The sequence below is a fragment of the Dermacentor andersoni genome, chromosome 1, assembly GCF_023375885.2.
Source record: "Dermacentor andersoni chromosome 1, qqDerAnde1_hic_scaffold, whole genome shotgun sequence".
Classification (NCBI taxonomy): Eukaryota; Metazoa; Arthropoda; class Arachnida; order Ixodida; family Ixodidae; genus Dermacentor; species Dermacentor andersoni.
The window spans coordinates 72,209,106-72,224,857 of NC_092814.1; the positions used below are offsets into that span (position 1 = coordinate 72,209,106).

A 15,752-nucleotide genomic window follows, 5' to 3' on the forward strand; every position below is an offset into this window, starting at 1 on the left:
TAGGTGTACACTACCCCTTGCTTATGGAGGAGGGAGCTTTGGAGTCTTTGTGCTTCTCCGGCGTTTCTCGTTGTGTATGGGGTGAATGTTTCTTGGGATGGGGGGGGGGGGGGGTGTATTCTTAACCTGTTGGCAATTCCTTTGGGGATGGCGGTTATCTTCTCTCGCGATTCTGGGCTCTGGTAGCCCAGTTTCCTAAGGATGAATCTGCGCGTTCTGCGCCAGTTAGTCTGACATATTGTGCCATGAGTTTTGCCTCGCACATTTCCTCTATGGTGTTTGAGACTCCTAGGTTGAGGATCGTCTCGGTTGATGTGCACGGTGGTAAACCTAGGGCAGTTTTGACACCTTTCCTGATGAGGATGTCTACCTTGTCTCTCTCTGCTTTAGTTGTCTTTAAGTACGGGATAGCGTAGGTGATTCGGCTAATGATGAAAGAGTGGACAAGCCTAAGTAGGTTCGCCTCCTTCATCCCCGCATTTTCGTTTGCTATCCTCTTGAGAAGCCTGCAAGTTTGGTTGGTCGTGGCTTCTAGTCTGTTTATCGTTTCGGTGTTTCTCCCATTTTCTAGTATCCACATACCCAGTATCCTGATCTTGTCCACCCTTGGGACCGGGGTGTTGTCGACCACGAGCTGGATATTGACCTGCTGCTTGCTCATGATTAGCATCTCCGATTCTTCCGGCGAGCATTTTAACCCTATGGGTCTCAGATAGCTTTCCGTTTCCCAGATTGCCCTTTGTAGGGTGTCCTATTTGGCCATCGCTCCCACCTCTGTCGACCCAAAGGGTGAGGTCGTCAGCGTAGAGAGTGTGGCGGGGGCCCTCTAGCTTTATGAGTTTTTCCGGCAGCCCAATCATTGCAACGTTAAAAAGGTTAGGGGATAGCACCGATGCCTGCGGTGTTCCCTTGTTGCCTAGCTTAATGTTTTCTCTTATTGTGCCCCTGATTCCGTGAGGTCCATGAGGAAGCTTTTGATATAGTTGTATAGCTTGATTCCTACATTTAGGTGATTGAGGTGTGACGGGATCACTTGTTGTTTGACGTTGTCAAACGCTTTGCTGACGTCCAGTCCCACTATGACTCTCGAGTCGCTAGTCTTTCTTTCCAATACTTGCTCTTTGAGTTGTAGCATGACGTCGTTTGTGGATAGTTGTTGTCTGAATCCAATCATGCTGTCTCGGTAGAGTTCCTTACTTTCCAAGTATCCGTTGAGCCTGTTCTGTATGACGTGCTCCATGAGCTTGCCTACACAGGAGGTTAACGATATTGGCCTAAGGTTCTCTAGATTGAGTTCTTTCCCTGGTTTGGGGATGAGGACTAGATTTGCTTTTTTCCACTCCCCAGGTAACTCCCCCCGCTCCCAACACTTTTGCATGAATGCCGTTAGTTGCTGCAGGGAGTTGTCATCGAGGTGTCTAAGCATCTTGTTGTTGATCCCATCTGGGCCAGCCGCGGTTTTTCCTCTGAGCTTGTTTAAGGCAGCTTGGACCTCTCTTATAGGTCTAGCTCCTCGTTGTTTTCGCCGCTATAGTCGGGGAATGTTTTGATATTTGTTTCCCCTATGTACTTCTCTTTTATCTGGTTGATCATATCCTCCTCCGACCCATGGAAATTGTGTGTTAGTCTGTGCATTTTTCTCCTGGTCTCAGCTTTGGTGTTGTCTGGGTCCAGAAGGTGTCTCAACAGTTTCCAGGTGGTGACGGAGCTTAATTGCTCGTCTAGTCTATCGCAGATGTCGTTCCAGTGTTGTCTGTTTAGTGTTTGGGCATGGCTCTCAATTTCCTTGTTGAGAGCTGCTATTCTCCTTCTCAGGTCATGGTTGCCCCTTTTTTGGGCGAGCTCGATTTCTGCCTCTTTTCTTTTGCCACGTTGTCTCATGTGGCTATCAACCCAGTCTTGTTCCTCATCTAATTCTATTTCCTCCTCAGCCTCTTTGCACGCCTGCTTGATGCCATTGGTCCATTCAGCTATGTCGGTGATCTCCCTGCAACCCCATCCGTTGTCGCGGAAGGAATGGCAATTGATGTATTTGAGTGTTTTCCTCTCACGTTTGATTTTGACCCCGTTTTGGACAACGATCTCTATGATTCTGTGGTCACTGCCTAGGTTCTCTCTCGGGTTGTTCCATGTAGCCTCATAATCATAGTCATAGTTTTATTACATGTAGCTATTATGCATTTTGCAGTGACCGTCTTTTAGGCCCCTCTACAGCCCTGTAACATTCATTGCTTGTAATTTAACGTTTCACTTTGATCTCATTGCCATTGGCTTGGCACTCTTTGGCCATACCTGGCCCTTGCGCCATAAAACACAACAAATCATCATCATCATGTAGCCTCAACATCCGCTCCGATCATGGCCAGGTCGGGGGTGGGTTCGTATGTCACGTTGTTCCCCTGCCTGGTCGGTGCGAGTGGATCGTTGAGGAGTGTTAAATTGCACTGTATCATGGCGTCCCATAATTCCCTCCCCTTTATCTGGGAGTGGTTGTAGCCGCATGCTTGGTGTGGCGCATTAAAACCCCCTACTATTATGAGACGCTGCTGCCCTTGTACCAGTGCTTGCGCTTTGGCAAAGAGCTCCCTGAAGCCACAGCCTTTCCTTAGTTTAAGAGAGCTGTAGACGTTCAGGACTAGCAGGCTGCGTTCTTTCCTCCTCTGCGGTATAATCTCCGTTAACACGTAGTCAATCTGCGTGCATCCTACCTCATGCTGCATGACGGTGATATTTCTCTTCACCAGGGCAGCAGTCTGAGTGTTTGGCAACCGGCCTGGGTACGTTTTGTATCCGTTCAGTTTAGCGTCTTTTCCACAATCTTGCAGCGCGATGATGTAGGGACCATCGCGTCTCGCAAGGTAGGCTTGGAGAACGTTTCTTTTTTTTTGTGTGTGAAGCTCCTACAGTTCCAATGCCATATACTGTGTTTGCCCTATAGTGTTGAGTCTGGCCATAATTCAACCGCAGAAGGATTTACTTTTGCTGTTCTGCCAGTTAGTTGGTCCATTCTAGTTCCCATTGGGGTGACAAGTTGGATGAGCTGGGCTGAGACTTGGTGTACCCTCTCCGCGTTACGCTGGGTAGCTATGGCCACCTGCTGTACTACCTCTTTGAGTTGCTGCATGTCTACCTCAAGTTTGTCTACTCTGCCCTCGGCCTTCTCAAGGCCCGAATCGGTCTTTTTAACTCACCTTTTTTGGCAGTGCAGCCGCCTCTGGCTCGGTTTCGGGTGACTTATCGTCTATGGCCTCCTGAAGCGCTTCCGGTTGACGGGGTTGAATTTTGAGATCATTGTTCTCCCTTTGCAGCTCGATAACGTGATTACGGAGCTCCAGCGTCTGAGCTTGTGTTTGCTCCTGGTAAAGCTTCCATTGCTCCTGTTGCTGTTTCATCATTTCGTATTGTTGTTTCATTTGCTCTTTGAGCTCTCTCACTATGTCTCAGTCATGGGAATTCCCCGCTTCCCAGCCTACCTTTTTGGTGGGTGGTGCCCCTTGCTTCTTGGGCGGGGTGGTGGTGGCCTTCTGCGGTAGCCTTGGGAAGGATGTGGACCGGAGTCGCTCCTTGCTCGTGACCCGCGTCTTGCACTCGTCCCGCCTGCTGCGATGTTCTGGTAGTTTCTTCTCCTCCTCCTGTTGCTGGAGCTTCTCCCATTGTCGTTTCTTAACGATGTATAGGGTTCTGAAGATCTCTTTGCAGGTTCTGTTGCCGGTGGGGTGCGGCTGACCGCACAGCTTGCAGGTGGGGTTGCAGTCATGTCCCTCGGTTGGGTTGGGGATGCCGCAGTCCCTGCACTTCTCCTCCTCGCTCTCGCATACGTCAGATCGGTGTCCCAGGTCTCCGCACTTATAGCATACGTCGTACTTTTCCTTGTACAAGTAACAGTTCAGGATGGCACCTAGGCATTTGATTTTTCGTGGTACCTCCTTGGTTGGGAATGTGAGCATGATGGTCTTGCTCTGTCCTAGTCGTCTGATCTCCAGTATACCTTGGGATTCTCCTCATGTTCTGCTATCCCCTGGTTGATATTTTGTAGTGTTGAGTCCTATTCCGTGGATGACTCCTCTCGAGAAGTCGTCGGGTACTGCCAGGTGAATGGTCACCCAGTGCACTTTCCCTTCAATGTCCAGGTGTGAGGCGTAGGAGCTTGTCTCTTGCCTCCGTGCTAGGGGTGAAGAAGAAAAAAATTCCTTCCTATTCGTTCTTGACGAGCTGGCACGCCTTGTTCCATTCTATCTTCGCTGTTACATGTATGACTTCGGTCAGGGTCGTCCATGGTACTGTTTGACTACCATGCCCCCTTGGGGCGGAAAATTATTCTCCAGCCATTCTCGGAAAGCTTGACTTGGTTCGAGGCGATCGATTTCTCCGCTTGCTGTTTGCCGTCGCGCTTCGGTGATGGTGGTAGGGTGTCTATCATTTTCACCTTTTCTGAGGCGAGCTTGGCTTTCAGTGCCCATTTCTCCTCGAGGTTGCATTTGTTGACGACTGTGAACCAATCTGTGGCGTCGAGCTCGCCCTTTCGGGCGCTGCGACCTTGCACGGTGATATTCATGCCGCCTGTTGGCTGCCGCACGGCTGACGCGGCGGCACGGGGGGCCTCGGTAAGCCCTAGCCTATAAATGTTTCTCTCTTTCTCTCTCTCTCGTTAGGCCTAGTGGCCGGCGTTAGGGTTAGCGCGTCGCCTGCACGGCTGGCAGACTTTTGGCTCTTAAGTGGCGAAAAATACACTTACGGACAAAACACTGGTGTCTGCACAGTCGTCTCAACTTCCGATTGACGATTTTAACCAGCTCTGCATGGTCGATCCAACATTTGCCGCTAGAAATCACTGTAGGAAGACAGAGCCGACGTGACACACGTCCACTCGCTACGGCGCCCTAGCGGCCGTTCTCTGTTCAGAGGAACTTACCCAGCAAATTTCACCAACATCCGTCGACATCGAAAAATCGACAGTTTCACTTTAAAGGGCCCCCACACCAGGTCTATCTTGAGCTGACAAGCACAGAGCATACAATGAGCCATAAAGATCGTGTCATGCAAAGTATCACATCGCTACGCGCCGCAGAAAGAAAGGAAAACGATGTTCAAACCTAACATCGTTTTCCCTTCTCCTCGCGGTCACTGCGCTCCAAGCTGGAGGATGACGTACACGTGCTAGTGCGCCTACGTGCACGTGTTTGTGCTGTGACGTCGCTCGTGGGGACACGTCACTTCGAGAATTATTCAAGGCAACATCTGTTATTTGTGCAATATCTTGCTTGAATAGACGAATTAAAGCTCAGAGAAGTAATAAAACACACAAACCGAATGTGTGCATGTTTTTGTTTTACTTCGCTCCGCAGCAAGAGAGATGGACTTCCGTTTAGTCTGCTTGTTTCCACGTCCGTGCAGTCACGTGCGCAGGTACCGAAACTATGCCATTTTCTACCGTGTTCCAGTGCGTGATCATGCTCTACGATCCGCTTGTTCTGCCTCAGTATTCGTGTAGCACTGAATTATACGGCTAGTCAGGTGTCCTCGTGCACAGCACGCAAAATCATGCGCTGGGCGAAACGAGACAATCACAACAGCTCACGTGCGACGCCGTCAGCGAAAGTGCGCCGCGCCGCAAAAGAGCGAGGAAAAATAAATGAAGGCAGGCCCATGATGTATGCGTCACGCGATCCTCGAGGTCCGGTATGGGAGAACGCAGGGAAGGAATTTCGCTAGCGCACGGTAGACGGGGCAAGTGGAAAAAGTGTCTCCCTTGGCAGCGGAGCTCGCCTACTCAAATCATGGGTTCGCGGTGCTGAAATATTACTACCTCGGCTATTAATGAGCCGATTTGAAAAGTTTTTGCTGCAGAACGCTCCCTATAGGACACGTAACAACTTCCAGCGTATAGCCAAAATTTGCTATGGGGCCTGGTGAGGGTCCCGTTAAGGAGTGTCGTAATCGTCTGACATTTTGGTCCGGACGTATCTTTGAAGAAACTTCTACAAGGATTGAGATTTCTGATTGACTTTCAGGACTTGACTTGGCTTTCAGGACTTGACTTTCATTTCTTTCAAACAGCGTGCACGTCTTCAAAGTACCAGTATATATATATATATATATATATATATATATATATATATATATATATATATATATATATATATATATATATATATATATATATATATATATATATATATATATTGTGCTGTGGTTAGCCACAGCACAATAGCTGTGGCTAACCACGCTGTTTTCAGTAAATACATGACCTCTGTCTCCAGTAGGGGTGCATGCTATACATAAAGCTGTCCGCGGCAGGAGCAGCTTACGCAAGCAATGGTGCATGTCTCGACTGCAGCAAATACAGTATAGGGAAAAGGTCAACGTGAGCTCGCTCAGCATCAGTGCTGACAGGAGTCTATCCGTTGGCAGGCTGTGGAAATACTAGAGCAGGTATTCTTCTCGTCAGTCAAAATAAAACTAGCCTCGGCACAAGTTTCTCACTTTCAGAACGCGCCAATAGGAAATTTAAATCGCAGTTTTAACAGGTGATATTTGATTCACGATCTTACTACGAAAAGTAAGAGAAAGTAGAATAGCTATGAAAAAAAATTAAGCTGCACATTTGAGCACCTGTGCTCAAACTGCAACGAAGCACATTAATAAATATCGTTTTGTTATTTGATGCATTGATACGATTAATTGTACCAAATTTATGTACATACGTCTCTTCACGTAGTATAATATAACCCGGGCACAAAAACGAGACGTCCGCCACCTGCAACAAACTAATGTTTTATAATGACATACCCGACTGGTACTTTCCGAGTGCTCTGGCAATGCAACTAAGCGTTACGCCTACCATAAGTGGCCTCCAGGGACAATAATGAAGGCTGAGTACTTGTGCGGTGCTAGATTTTTAACGCGACAGCGTTAAAGAGCTCGCGTCGCCGAAAAGCCGGTGTCGTCGGTGTCGGCGTCCGCGGCGTTGGCCGTGAGTGAAAAATCCCGGCAGGCAATTTATAAATAAAAATAACTTGCAACATGGGCTGCGTGGGAATCGAACCAGGGTCTCCGGAGTATGAGGCGGAGACGCTACCACTCAGCCACGATTTTTTTTTTTTCTTTCATGGTATTTATTACAGTAGCAACAACCCGATATTCACCAGTTGTGCATAGTCAGAGAATGGAGAGCACACTGACAGTCACTCAGAGAAAAGGCATCGTGCATACTGTGGGTAGAAATGTGGTTCCACTTTAGAAGGGTGGTAAGGATAGGCACCTCACCAAAATGGGGTACCAGTCCGGCTGGGTATCAAGTTCATCATAAACTTGCTTTAGGTGTAGGGTCATTTGGATGAAATTCACCCTTGTAGGTACAACCGTTTCGGCGTTTCTGTCCATCATTCGCGTTTTCCACAAACTGTGCATTCCGATGAGAAAAAACATATCAAAAGGGGCACTATTATCAGCGGTCGGCAGCAGGTATCGCACAGTATGAGCGTTGATGTGAAAGTCTTTTTGTAAAGTCCGTTGGAGGACATCCCAAAATAGTATGGCGTCGGTGCAGCTAATAAAACAATGTTCAATCGTCTCTGGCACGTCACAAAGGCGACAGTTAACAGAAGAGACAAAGATACCCTTTTTCTGTAGCCATGTTTTAACCGGTATGGTTTCACTATGAAGTTTATAAAAGAACGTTTTGCAGCAAGGGGATACATACATTTTACGAACTCGCTTTAGAACATCGTGACCTGGCCATTGAATGTATAGTGATCGGTAACATGGAGGCGGAAAAAGCATGCACAATAGATCTTTGTATAACGTTTCACGCGACGCAAAGTACAAGTATTCAGTGGAAAACCGAACTGTCAGGAAACGAATCGCCAAGTAAACTTCTTGCATGAATCCCCACAAGCATAAACGCGAAGAAAAATTCGAAGAAACAATTAAGTCGGGTAACGCATTAACAAGTGTGACTTGCATGAATGACCGAAGTATAGGATGCGATGTATCGCGAAAAAAGAAGAAACGAGACACTATTTGCCGCACATAAAGATGCACTAAACCCAGCCCACCTTCACTAACGGGCCTGAAAATATTGTCTCGCCTCATGGGCTCAAAAGTTGAAGACCATACGAAGGTTGCAAAGATTCGGTGAAAGCGTTGGATGTAGAGCCTGGCACAATGTATAACTTGCAATACATAGTAAATTTTTGTTGCCAAGAACTTATTGCAGGCCTCGGCTTTCCCAAAAATAGAAAGTCGGTGTGGAACGAATGTCTGGGCGTAACTTTGCAGGGCCGAAACTTGTTCTTTCCAATAGTGTGCGCTTAATTTATATGCGTCTAGCGGCACGCCGAGATACTTTGGCGGGACACCGGTCCAATTAACGCCTGCAAACTGTTCTGGTGTATAGCACCATGAGCCAAACCATAAGCCTAAGCTTTTTGCGGAGTTCATTCGTGCTCCTGATACGCTGCCAAATTCCTCTATTGTTGATACTACCTTTTCAACACTCGACTTATCCGTGCAGAAGAACGCTAAATCATCTGCATAAGCTAAGACTTTTACTTCATGACCCAGTATATTGAAGCCATGGATGTAACTCGACTGAATAACGCTTAAGCATAGCGGTTCCAGATAAAGGGCGAATAGTAATGGGGACATAGGGCATCCTTGTTTTACCGAAGAGCAAATGGAAACGGGTTTAGAGAGTTGGCCATTAATAACTAAACGAGTAGTACAACACGTATAACAAAGCTTAACGCCTTTAAGCACAACGGAGCCGACATTGGCATGCTCCAGAAGAGTAAATAAATAGGAGTGACTGACACGATCAAAAGCTTTAGCAAGGTCTACCTGGAGCATTGCAAGCTGCTCAGTGGAACCGTAACAGTATTGAAGGAGTGTACGGGCGATATGTATGTTGGTTTGAATGGATCGGCCCCTAATTCCACACGTCTGATGGGAACCAATGAGAATTGACATCGCAAATTGCAATCTATTCGATAGAACTTTTGCAAAAATTTTATAATCCACGTTTGACAATGTGATTGGTCGGTAGCTTTCAACAGAACGCAGTTTCTCCTTATCTGCACTTTTTGGAATTAAAACTGTGTGGGTTTTGCAAAAAGATTGCGGAAGGGCGTCTACCTCTAAACTTGTAATAAAAATGTCCAATAATATGGGGCTGATAATTGGTTTGAAAGCTTTGTAAAATTCACAGGAAAGTCCATCAGGGCCGGGTGTTTTCGACATAGGCAGCTGATCAATAGCTAGTTCAATTTCTTGGATCGTAAGGCTACCACTCATAACTGCACATTCATCATCCTGTAATGGTTTTACAAGAGATACAAAACTCTCTAAAACTTTTGCATCGTGATCATCCGGAGGGGCACTAAACAACATAGTGTAGAAAGTTTCGAACTGAGAAATTATGTCATTAGTATTTGTTAGAAGACTACCTTCGGAGTATATTTCCGGAATTACTTTGGAAACAGCGTGACGTCGCTCGTCAAGTAAAGCTTGACGTGTTGGTTGCTCAGATTGCAGAGCGCGCATGTTTCGAGATCGAATTCGCGCACCTCTGTAACGCAGTGCGTCATACTTTTGCAACTCACATTTAAGATTTTCTATGTCAACAATGTAAGTGCCTGGCATTTCGCATTCCATCTGATAAAGGTTGTGTAGGCTTTTAAGAAGTATTGTTTCTTCATTCTTTCTATGGAATGCTTTCAGCGATCCAATTTCTATAGCCACTGTACGAACCTCTTGTTTAAAGAGTTCCCAAGCTGCAAATAACGGCAAGTCAGTAGAAAGAGAATTTTTTAGGGTCATGCGCACGCGATTAATAAATTCCTGATCATTTAGGAGCTCAGAGTTAAGCTTCCAGAGTGCCCACTGTGGTCGGAAATTAGTTACAGATTTCTCACCAATTTTTGCGATAACCATGCAATGATCAGAGAACGAAACTGGGATAGTAGTGCAGGACAGTTCCCGGGAGAGGAGGGATGAAGAAACATAAATCCGATCAAGGCGGGCATAAGAGCGACCTTGAATTCGTGTATAAGAGCGAGCTCCCTGTCCCGACACTCCTATGTCAATGAGCCCTGCACTTTCTAATAGGTTAGATAAAACTTCACCACTCCTGTCCCGCTGAGTGTTAATGCCGCTTCGATCGCACGGATCACATACACAATTGAAATCTCCCATTAACACAATGCAACGATCACAGTCCATTAGACTACGCACAGTATCAAAGAAGACAATTCGTTTTGCAGCGTCATTAAATGCATAGACGTTGACTAATCGCCATGGCACACCCTGCAACACAAAATCACAACATATATATCGACCTTCAGTGTCTACATGGTAACTAAGTGCTGAACAAAATAGGCTCTTTTTCAGAAACAGGAAACAGCCCGCGGATAAACCAAGAGCGTGTGAAACGCAGACGTTATATTCAGACAGAAAAGGTCGCAAAGCCCTTTCTGTCTCGTCATCACTCTCAATCTTCGTCTCCTGCACGGCGACGAAGTCGAGGCGCTTCCTAGACAAAAGCCGGCGAAGCTGCGCCTGTTTCTGCAAAGACCTAAGGCCTCGCACGTTCAAAGTTGCGAAGAGAAGTTGCTGGGACAGGGCCATGGTGACTACCCACTATTTAGACTTGATTTTCTATGCGGTCGGTCCTAGAGGGTAACGGCGAGGCTCCCTCCGAACTCTCACCAGGCCTCCTGGACCGTGATCGCCGGCACTTTCCTGAATGTGTCGATGTTTTGCGGCGACGTGCTTTTCTTGTGGTACTGGCCGTCTCGCTGTCCGTGCTTGACTCTGATCTGTTAGTCGCACGGCGCTTCGGAATTGACGTATCCGCGCTACTTCGGTTGACCTCTGCCAGCACAGCGCACGTGTTGAGGTGCTTCGGTGCAGCAGATGAGTCATCAGCGGCTGTCTCATTCGCTGGCTGGGCGGCAACTGGCTGCGTGGTAGCGGGCGCTTCTTTCTCTTCGGTACTTTCCTTTTCCACGGGCAGTTCTGCGATGTCATTCTCTTTAACATGTAGAGGGGCCTTACTGGCACAGCTGGTATCCGCGCAAGAGTGAACGTCTCCCGTTGCATCGAGAACCTCAGTAACATCCATTATGTGTTCCTGCAAGCTTTCTTCTGGAGGCCTTGTCCTGTGCCGTAACTTGTCGGCGTATGTCACAACACATTCTTCATCTGTGTGACCAAAGCGTCGGCAGGCTTCACAACGTGGGGTTCTGCAGTTTCGACGAATGTGTCCAACCTTGTTACAGCGGAGACAAAGCGGGGGCCGGCCTGGGATCAATACAAGGCTCTGCACTCCACAAACGTGTAGCAGATGCGGAACGTCGCCCACGCCGACTCCATCGGCAAGAGTCAACACCACGTCACGATTGAGGGTGCGCATTTGCTCCATTTCCGATACTCTCCAGCTTTCTACTGATATGGACTTCACTTTCCCGTAAGCCTGGAGCGCATCTCGAATGTAATCGTCTTCCAAACGCTCAGGAAGCCATAAAAGCTTCATTTTTACTTCCGTGGGCTCGGGGTCAATAACAAGGCAGCGTCTACCTTTTACGGATAATTCTCCGCACGTGACTAGCTTTGATTTTGTAATTGATGATTTGCACGTCACCATCCACACGTGCGACATCTGAAATTGTCCGATGGAACTTATTTCCTTCAGGTCAATAACGTTCCGAAGGGCGTCTCTGAAGTCTTGGGCTCTGTACGGTCGACCACTTAAGTCAGCATGCAGGAAAATGGAGTCCGCAACCAGCTTACCGGTAGGAAGACGGGGTAACACAACACGGTAGTCATTGCTGCTGGCTGAAGCCTGAGCAGCACCTCGGCCAGGGGCCGATAAAACCTTTGGAGCGGAGAACATGAAAAAAGCGACCGTTCGGAACACCGTCTTCTTCCTCAGCCACGAGTTCGATGCTTCAAAGTGGTACAAAAGCGCCTCTAGTGAATGCGGTGTTGTCTTAGAAACGTGCCGTAGAAAGTTATACTGCGGTGTATATCGGTAATTATGAGCACGTAACTTACAGAAGTTACCGTTACACGAGTAGCGAAGTACGTTTCCGCTACATTTCTTCTGCGCTTTCCGCACAAGCAGAGCCATCTTGCGGCAAACGCAGAAGACCCCTTCCTTTCAATGTACGGCGCTGCCCCGACAGGTGGCGCGCCACGCGCGCATTGGGGCTGTGCGGGGACCAGTGCGAAGCGCGTCGCGGCCCCGACTCCCTCTCCCCTGACGACGCTTCGCCGTGCTCTCTCACGGGTTGCAGAATCAAGCGTCCTCTCTTTCTTTAGATCACTATCTATATATCTCTCTGCCCGTGCCGATCACGACGTTTGGCTGGCGTAGATCGTTTCCCCTTCCGAGACACCGAGTTCTTTGGTTCGTTCCGCTTGCTCAGGCGCACGTTTCGTTGCCGCGCCGAACGCTGCGTTGCTCGACGCTCACCGCGTGATTGGTGGGTGCAAAGTTCTATGCGTGGCGCCTCGTAAGTGATCGCTGCGCCGTAGCGCATTGTCTTACACCCCTTGGCGGGTCGACGGGAACGCTGTCGTGTTTCACTCTTGAAGGCGAAGCTTAAGCGTCCTCCAATTTTTTGTATTGTTATTTTGAGAGGAAGGGAACTGGTCAAGCTGTTGATACACAATTTTTTTCATTTAACCCTAATCTTTTTGATGTAAATAAAGGTATTATTATTATTATTATTATATCACTAGTAGTCCCGCTTATTCTCGTAAGGCAACGTTAAAGCTATCCTTCGCGACCTTAGTAGCACTCGCGAAGTGCTCTGAAACGACCAGAGAAATATGAAATAAGATTCTGTCTGAAATATTAAAAAAGAAATTCGCCGACGATTACTATGCCTCCTAATGCAAAATTTGAGCGCAGCACTATACGTATATGTAGCTTTTTGCGCAGAAGACGAGGACGAAGGAGAGGCTGAGACACACGAGCGCAGACTTACAACATTGTCGTCTTGTGCGCAAAAAGCTGCATTCATGTCCTACCAACACGCCCAAACAGTCACGTACCTTAGTAAACTATACCTGTTTTCATTTCGCGATATATTGGCTGGCGCGGACAATCTGTCTCGTGGTGCGGCACGTGAGCGAAGCGAAGTGCGGCGCCACTGCCTCGCTAATCTGGTGATCGCGAGAGACAGCGCATGGGGGACGTGTGTGCGCGATCCACAGCAGCCGCCGCACACAGACCTCCCAGACGACTCGTGCTACTCTGGCGCCATCTCGTAGCTATCTTCGCCGCACTACGCTTTTCTGCTCACGTTTTGGCTATACCGTCCTCCTCCGCTTTCCTCCTCGCGTCTATCATCCCCACCTGCGCTCCCCGTTCGCTCCTTGATCCTTCGGTGTGCTCGTTCGCTCGGTTTCGCCGACACCGACGCCGACGCTTGCCACAGGAACGGGCGCCTAATAGCTGCGCTCTATAAAGACCACAATGAGGCCTTAGCTGTCCAACCTCAGCAGCAGTTACATTGAAATGTGATTCTAAGCCAGCTTTGTAGGCGGTAGATTGCACGCGCAGGAAATGGAGCCAGATATTGCAGAAGTTCACGCTGGAGCGTGGCCATCACGTTTCGATGGTTGTCTCGGCAATATGGTGGTGTCTGCAATGAACTTGCTAACAGCGAGGCAAGATCGGCCTTCTATGCTTTTGATGCAGATCGGATTGCCATCTCACGATCAGGTGTCAACTCATCACTCACGTCGCTCACGCATGACGCTACGATAATGTACAATGCTCCCGCTAACAACCACGGACAGACATCTGCATGTATTCGACCCAGATGAGAAATTATGTATACACCTCAAGGTTACGCGAAGCCAGGCATCTTATCGACACAGGATTTGAGGAGGCGTTGCTTGCGGTTTTCGAGCGACAGCGACAAGCGACGGCGATGAGCGGCAGGTTTTGCCGTCGCGGAGGGCGATCCCTCGCTGTCGCCTGTCGCGTCGCTGGTTTTTTGGCCAGCCAGAAAATATCGCTTGACGCCAGGAAGTCAGCGCAGCAACATCCACTGGTAACAGCGATTGCACAACAACATGGCACCAACCAGTCCGTCCTTGTACGCCCCCTTCGATCTGAATTCACTCTTGCAATTTGCTCTGTGCCGTGACAGCAAAAAATAAGTAGTAAAATCAATAATCGCTTCGTCTCATCTCAAACTGAGGACAAACTATCGACGCTATCTTGTCGTTATTATTGTGATCGGCTGTTTGTTTTGATGCTCTTAGGCCTGAGATGCTACCGAGAGCTGCGAAAGTGTTTTAAATTTTGTTCACCAGATGGCGCCACAGCATTTTACGCTGGCTGCATGGGACAGATTTACACTGGGGATGATATCATATTGAAGCTAGATCTACGTCAAACATTGACCACTTGGCACGTTTGAGATTTCTTTACGAGTGTCCGATTGCATTTATTCGCGCAACAATGGAAATCTGCCACCACTTTTTTTCTTGGGATGTCGCATTCACATGGTTGCTCCACGCCACGACGCGCTCGTCGCTGTCGCTCGAACATCGCGTGCATGTGTTTGCCGCTTTAGGCCAGTTGAATACGAACGCTGCCAGACGCCTGAAACACTTATTGATGCCAAAGCATCAAATTGCCCATTGGGTGAAAATGCCGGCGGTGTCTGCAGTAGCGAAACGGCACCTAAATTCCTACTGGCTGTGACGCGACGTCACGATCGCGCCTCTGCGGAACAGAGCGGGCGAATCAGAACAACTGCTGGGCGATAGCACGCCAGGTGTTGCAACACCTGGCGCACTATTGCTCAGGGACGTGGCGTCGTGGTGATGGCATCGCGTCCCAGTGACGTGACGTCTCGCTCACTCGTCGCGCAGGACGTCAGTGACATGCGGCGTTGGCACCGCAGGCTGCTGCTTGTTGGCTCTGGCAGCATGTACCGCTATGGTACATTACTCGCGGTGCAAAACTCGAAGGACTGCTCAGCGGCGTTCAATTCGACGTTAATGCTTTCGCATTCGCAAGTGATAAGAAATGCTTAGATGTCCTCTTGTTTCTTTGTTTGATTGGCAAGCTTACGTGCAGGAGCGACGGACGCCCTGGACGGTTTCCTAGCCAGCGTTGGGAGGGCAGTCACTGTCGGCGCGTTCTCGGCGCGCAGCCTAACAATAAAAGCGCGAGGTAGACAACGGAAGCGTTGTTGGAATTAATACATGCCACTAATTCAGCTTTAGTAGCAGCTTTAGCAGCTTTAGCAGCTTTTGTAGGGCTATTGTGTAATGCACACATGCATTCACTTCTTCCCTTGTTCTCATCATCATTAATCTCTATAAGTTCGCTCTTTTCTCTCTTTCCTAGTACAGCGTAGCAGGCTAGAACGCACCAGCGCAGGCCGACCTCACTGTCTTTCCTGAAAATAAAATCTCTATCAATTATCCATCAAAAATTCGCATCAGGGGACGTGACCATGCAGCTTCAATTCACTTCAATCATTGCGCCTACTTCAATTTCGTTGCTTGACTTTTCTTCCTCGTTTAACCAACTCTGTTAGCGCAAAGGGCCATGATGCACGGGCCCGTAGCAATTCACAAGCTATTCTGTCACGATCGACGGCGTCCTAGGTGCTGTCGGAGAAAAGAAGACGAAGCTCAAAAGCTGCCACGCGCAATGCTATGGCGCCGAGAACAGCGGCCGCGCGCCTCGTGGAGGAGCACGTGTGCCACATAGCAGAAAC

At 48.4% G+C, this 15,752-nt stretch overlaps 2 protein-coding genes across 2 annotated transcripts; both read right to left on the reverse strand.

Moving 5' to 3' along the window:
* Positions 1–7,090: 7,090 nt before the first annotated feature.
* On the reverse strand, positions 7,091–8,787 carry LOC140215227 (uncharacterized). Its single transcript, XM_072285900.1, has one exon. The coding sequence runs from the start codon at positions 8,647–8,649 to the stop codon at positions 7,237–7,239; it is 1,413 nt and encodes a 470-aa protein (XP_072142001.1). The 5' UTR covers positions 8,650–8,787; the 3' UTR covers positions 7,091–7,236.
* Positions 8,788–9,757: 970 nt separating this feature from the next.
* LOC126543232 (uncharacterized) lies at positions 9,758–11,893 on the reverse strand. Its single transcript, XM_050190365.3, has 2 exons — positions 10,890–11,893; positions 9,758–9,773 (listed from the first exon to the last, which is right to left on the reverse strand). The coding sequence occupies exons 1-2, from the start codon at positions 11,891–11,893 to the stop codon at positions 9,758–9,760; spliced, it is 1,020 nt and encodes a 339-aa protein (XP_050046322.2).
* Positions 11,894–15,752: the final 3,859 nt, after the last annotated feature.

Coding starts and splice junctions, on each gene's coding strand:
- LOC140215227 (XM_072285900.1), bottom strand. CDS start 8,649: ATGTCCCCATTACTATTCGCCCTTTATCTGGAACCGCTATGCTTAAGC.
- LOC126543232 (XM_050190365.3), bottom strand. CDS start 11,893: ATGTTCTCCGCTCCAAAGGTTTTATCGGCCCCTGGCCGAGGTGCTGCT.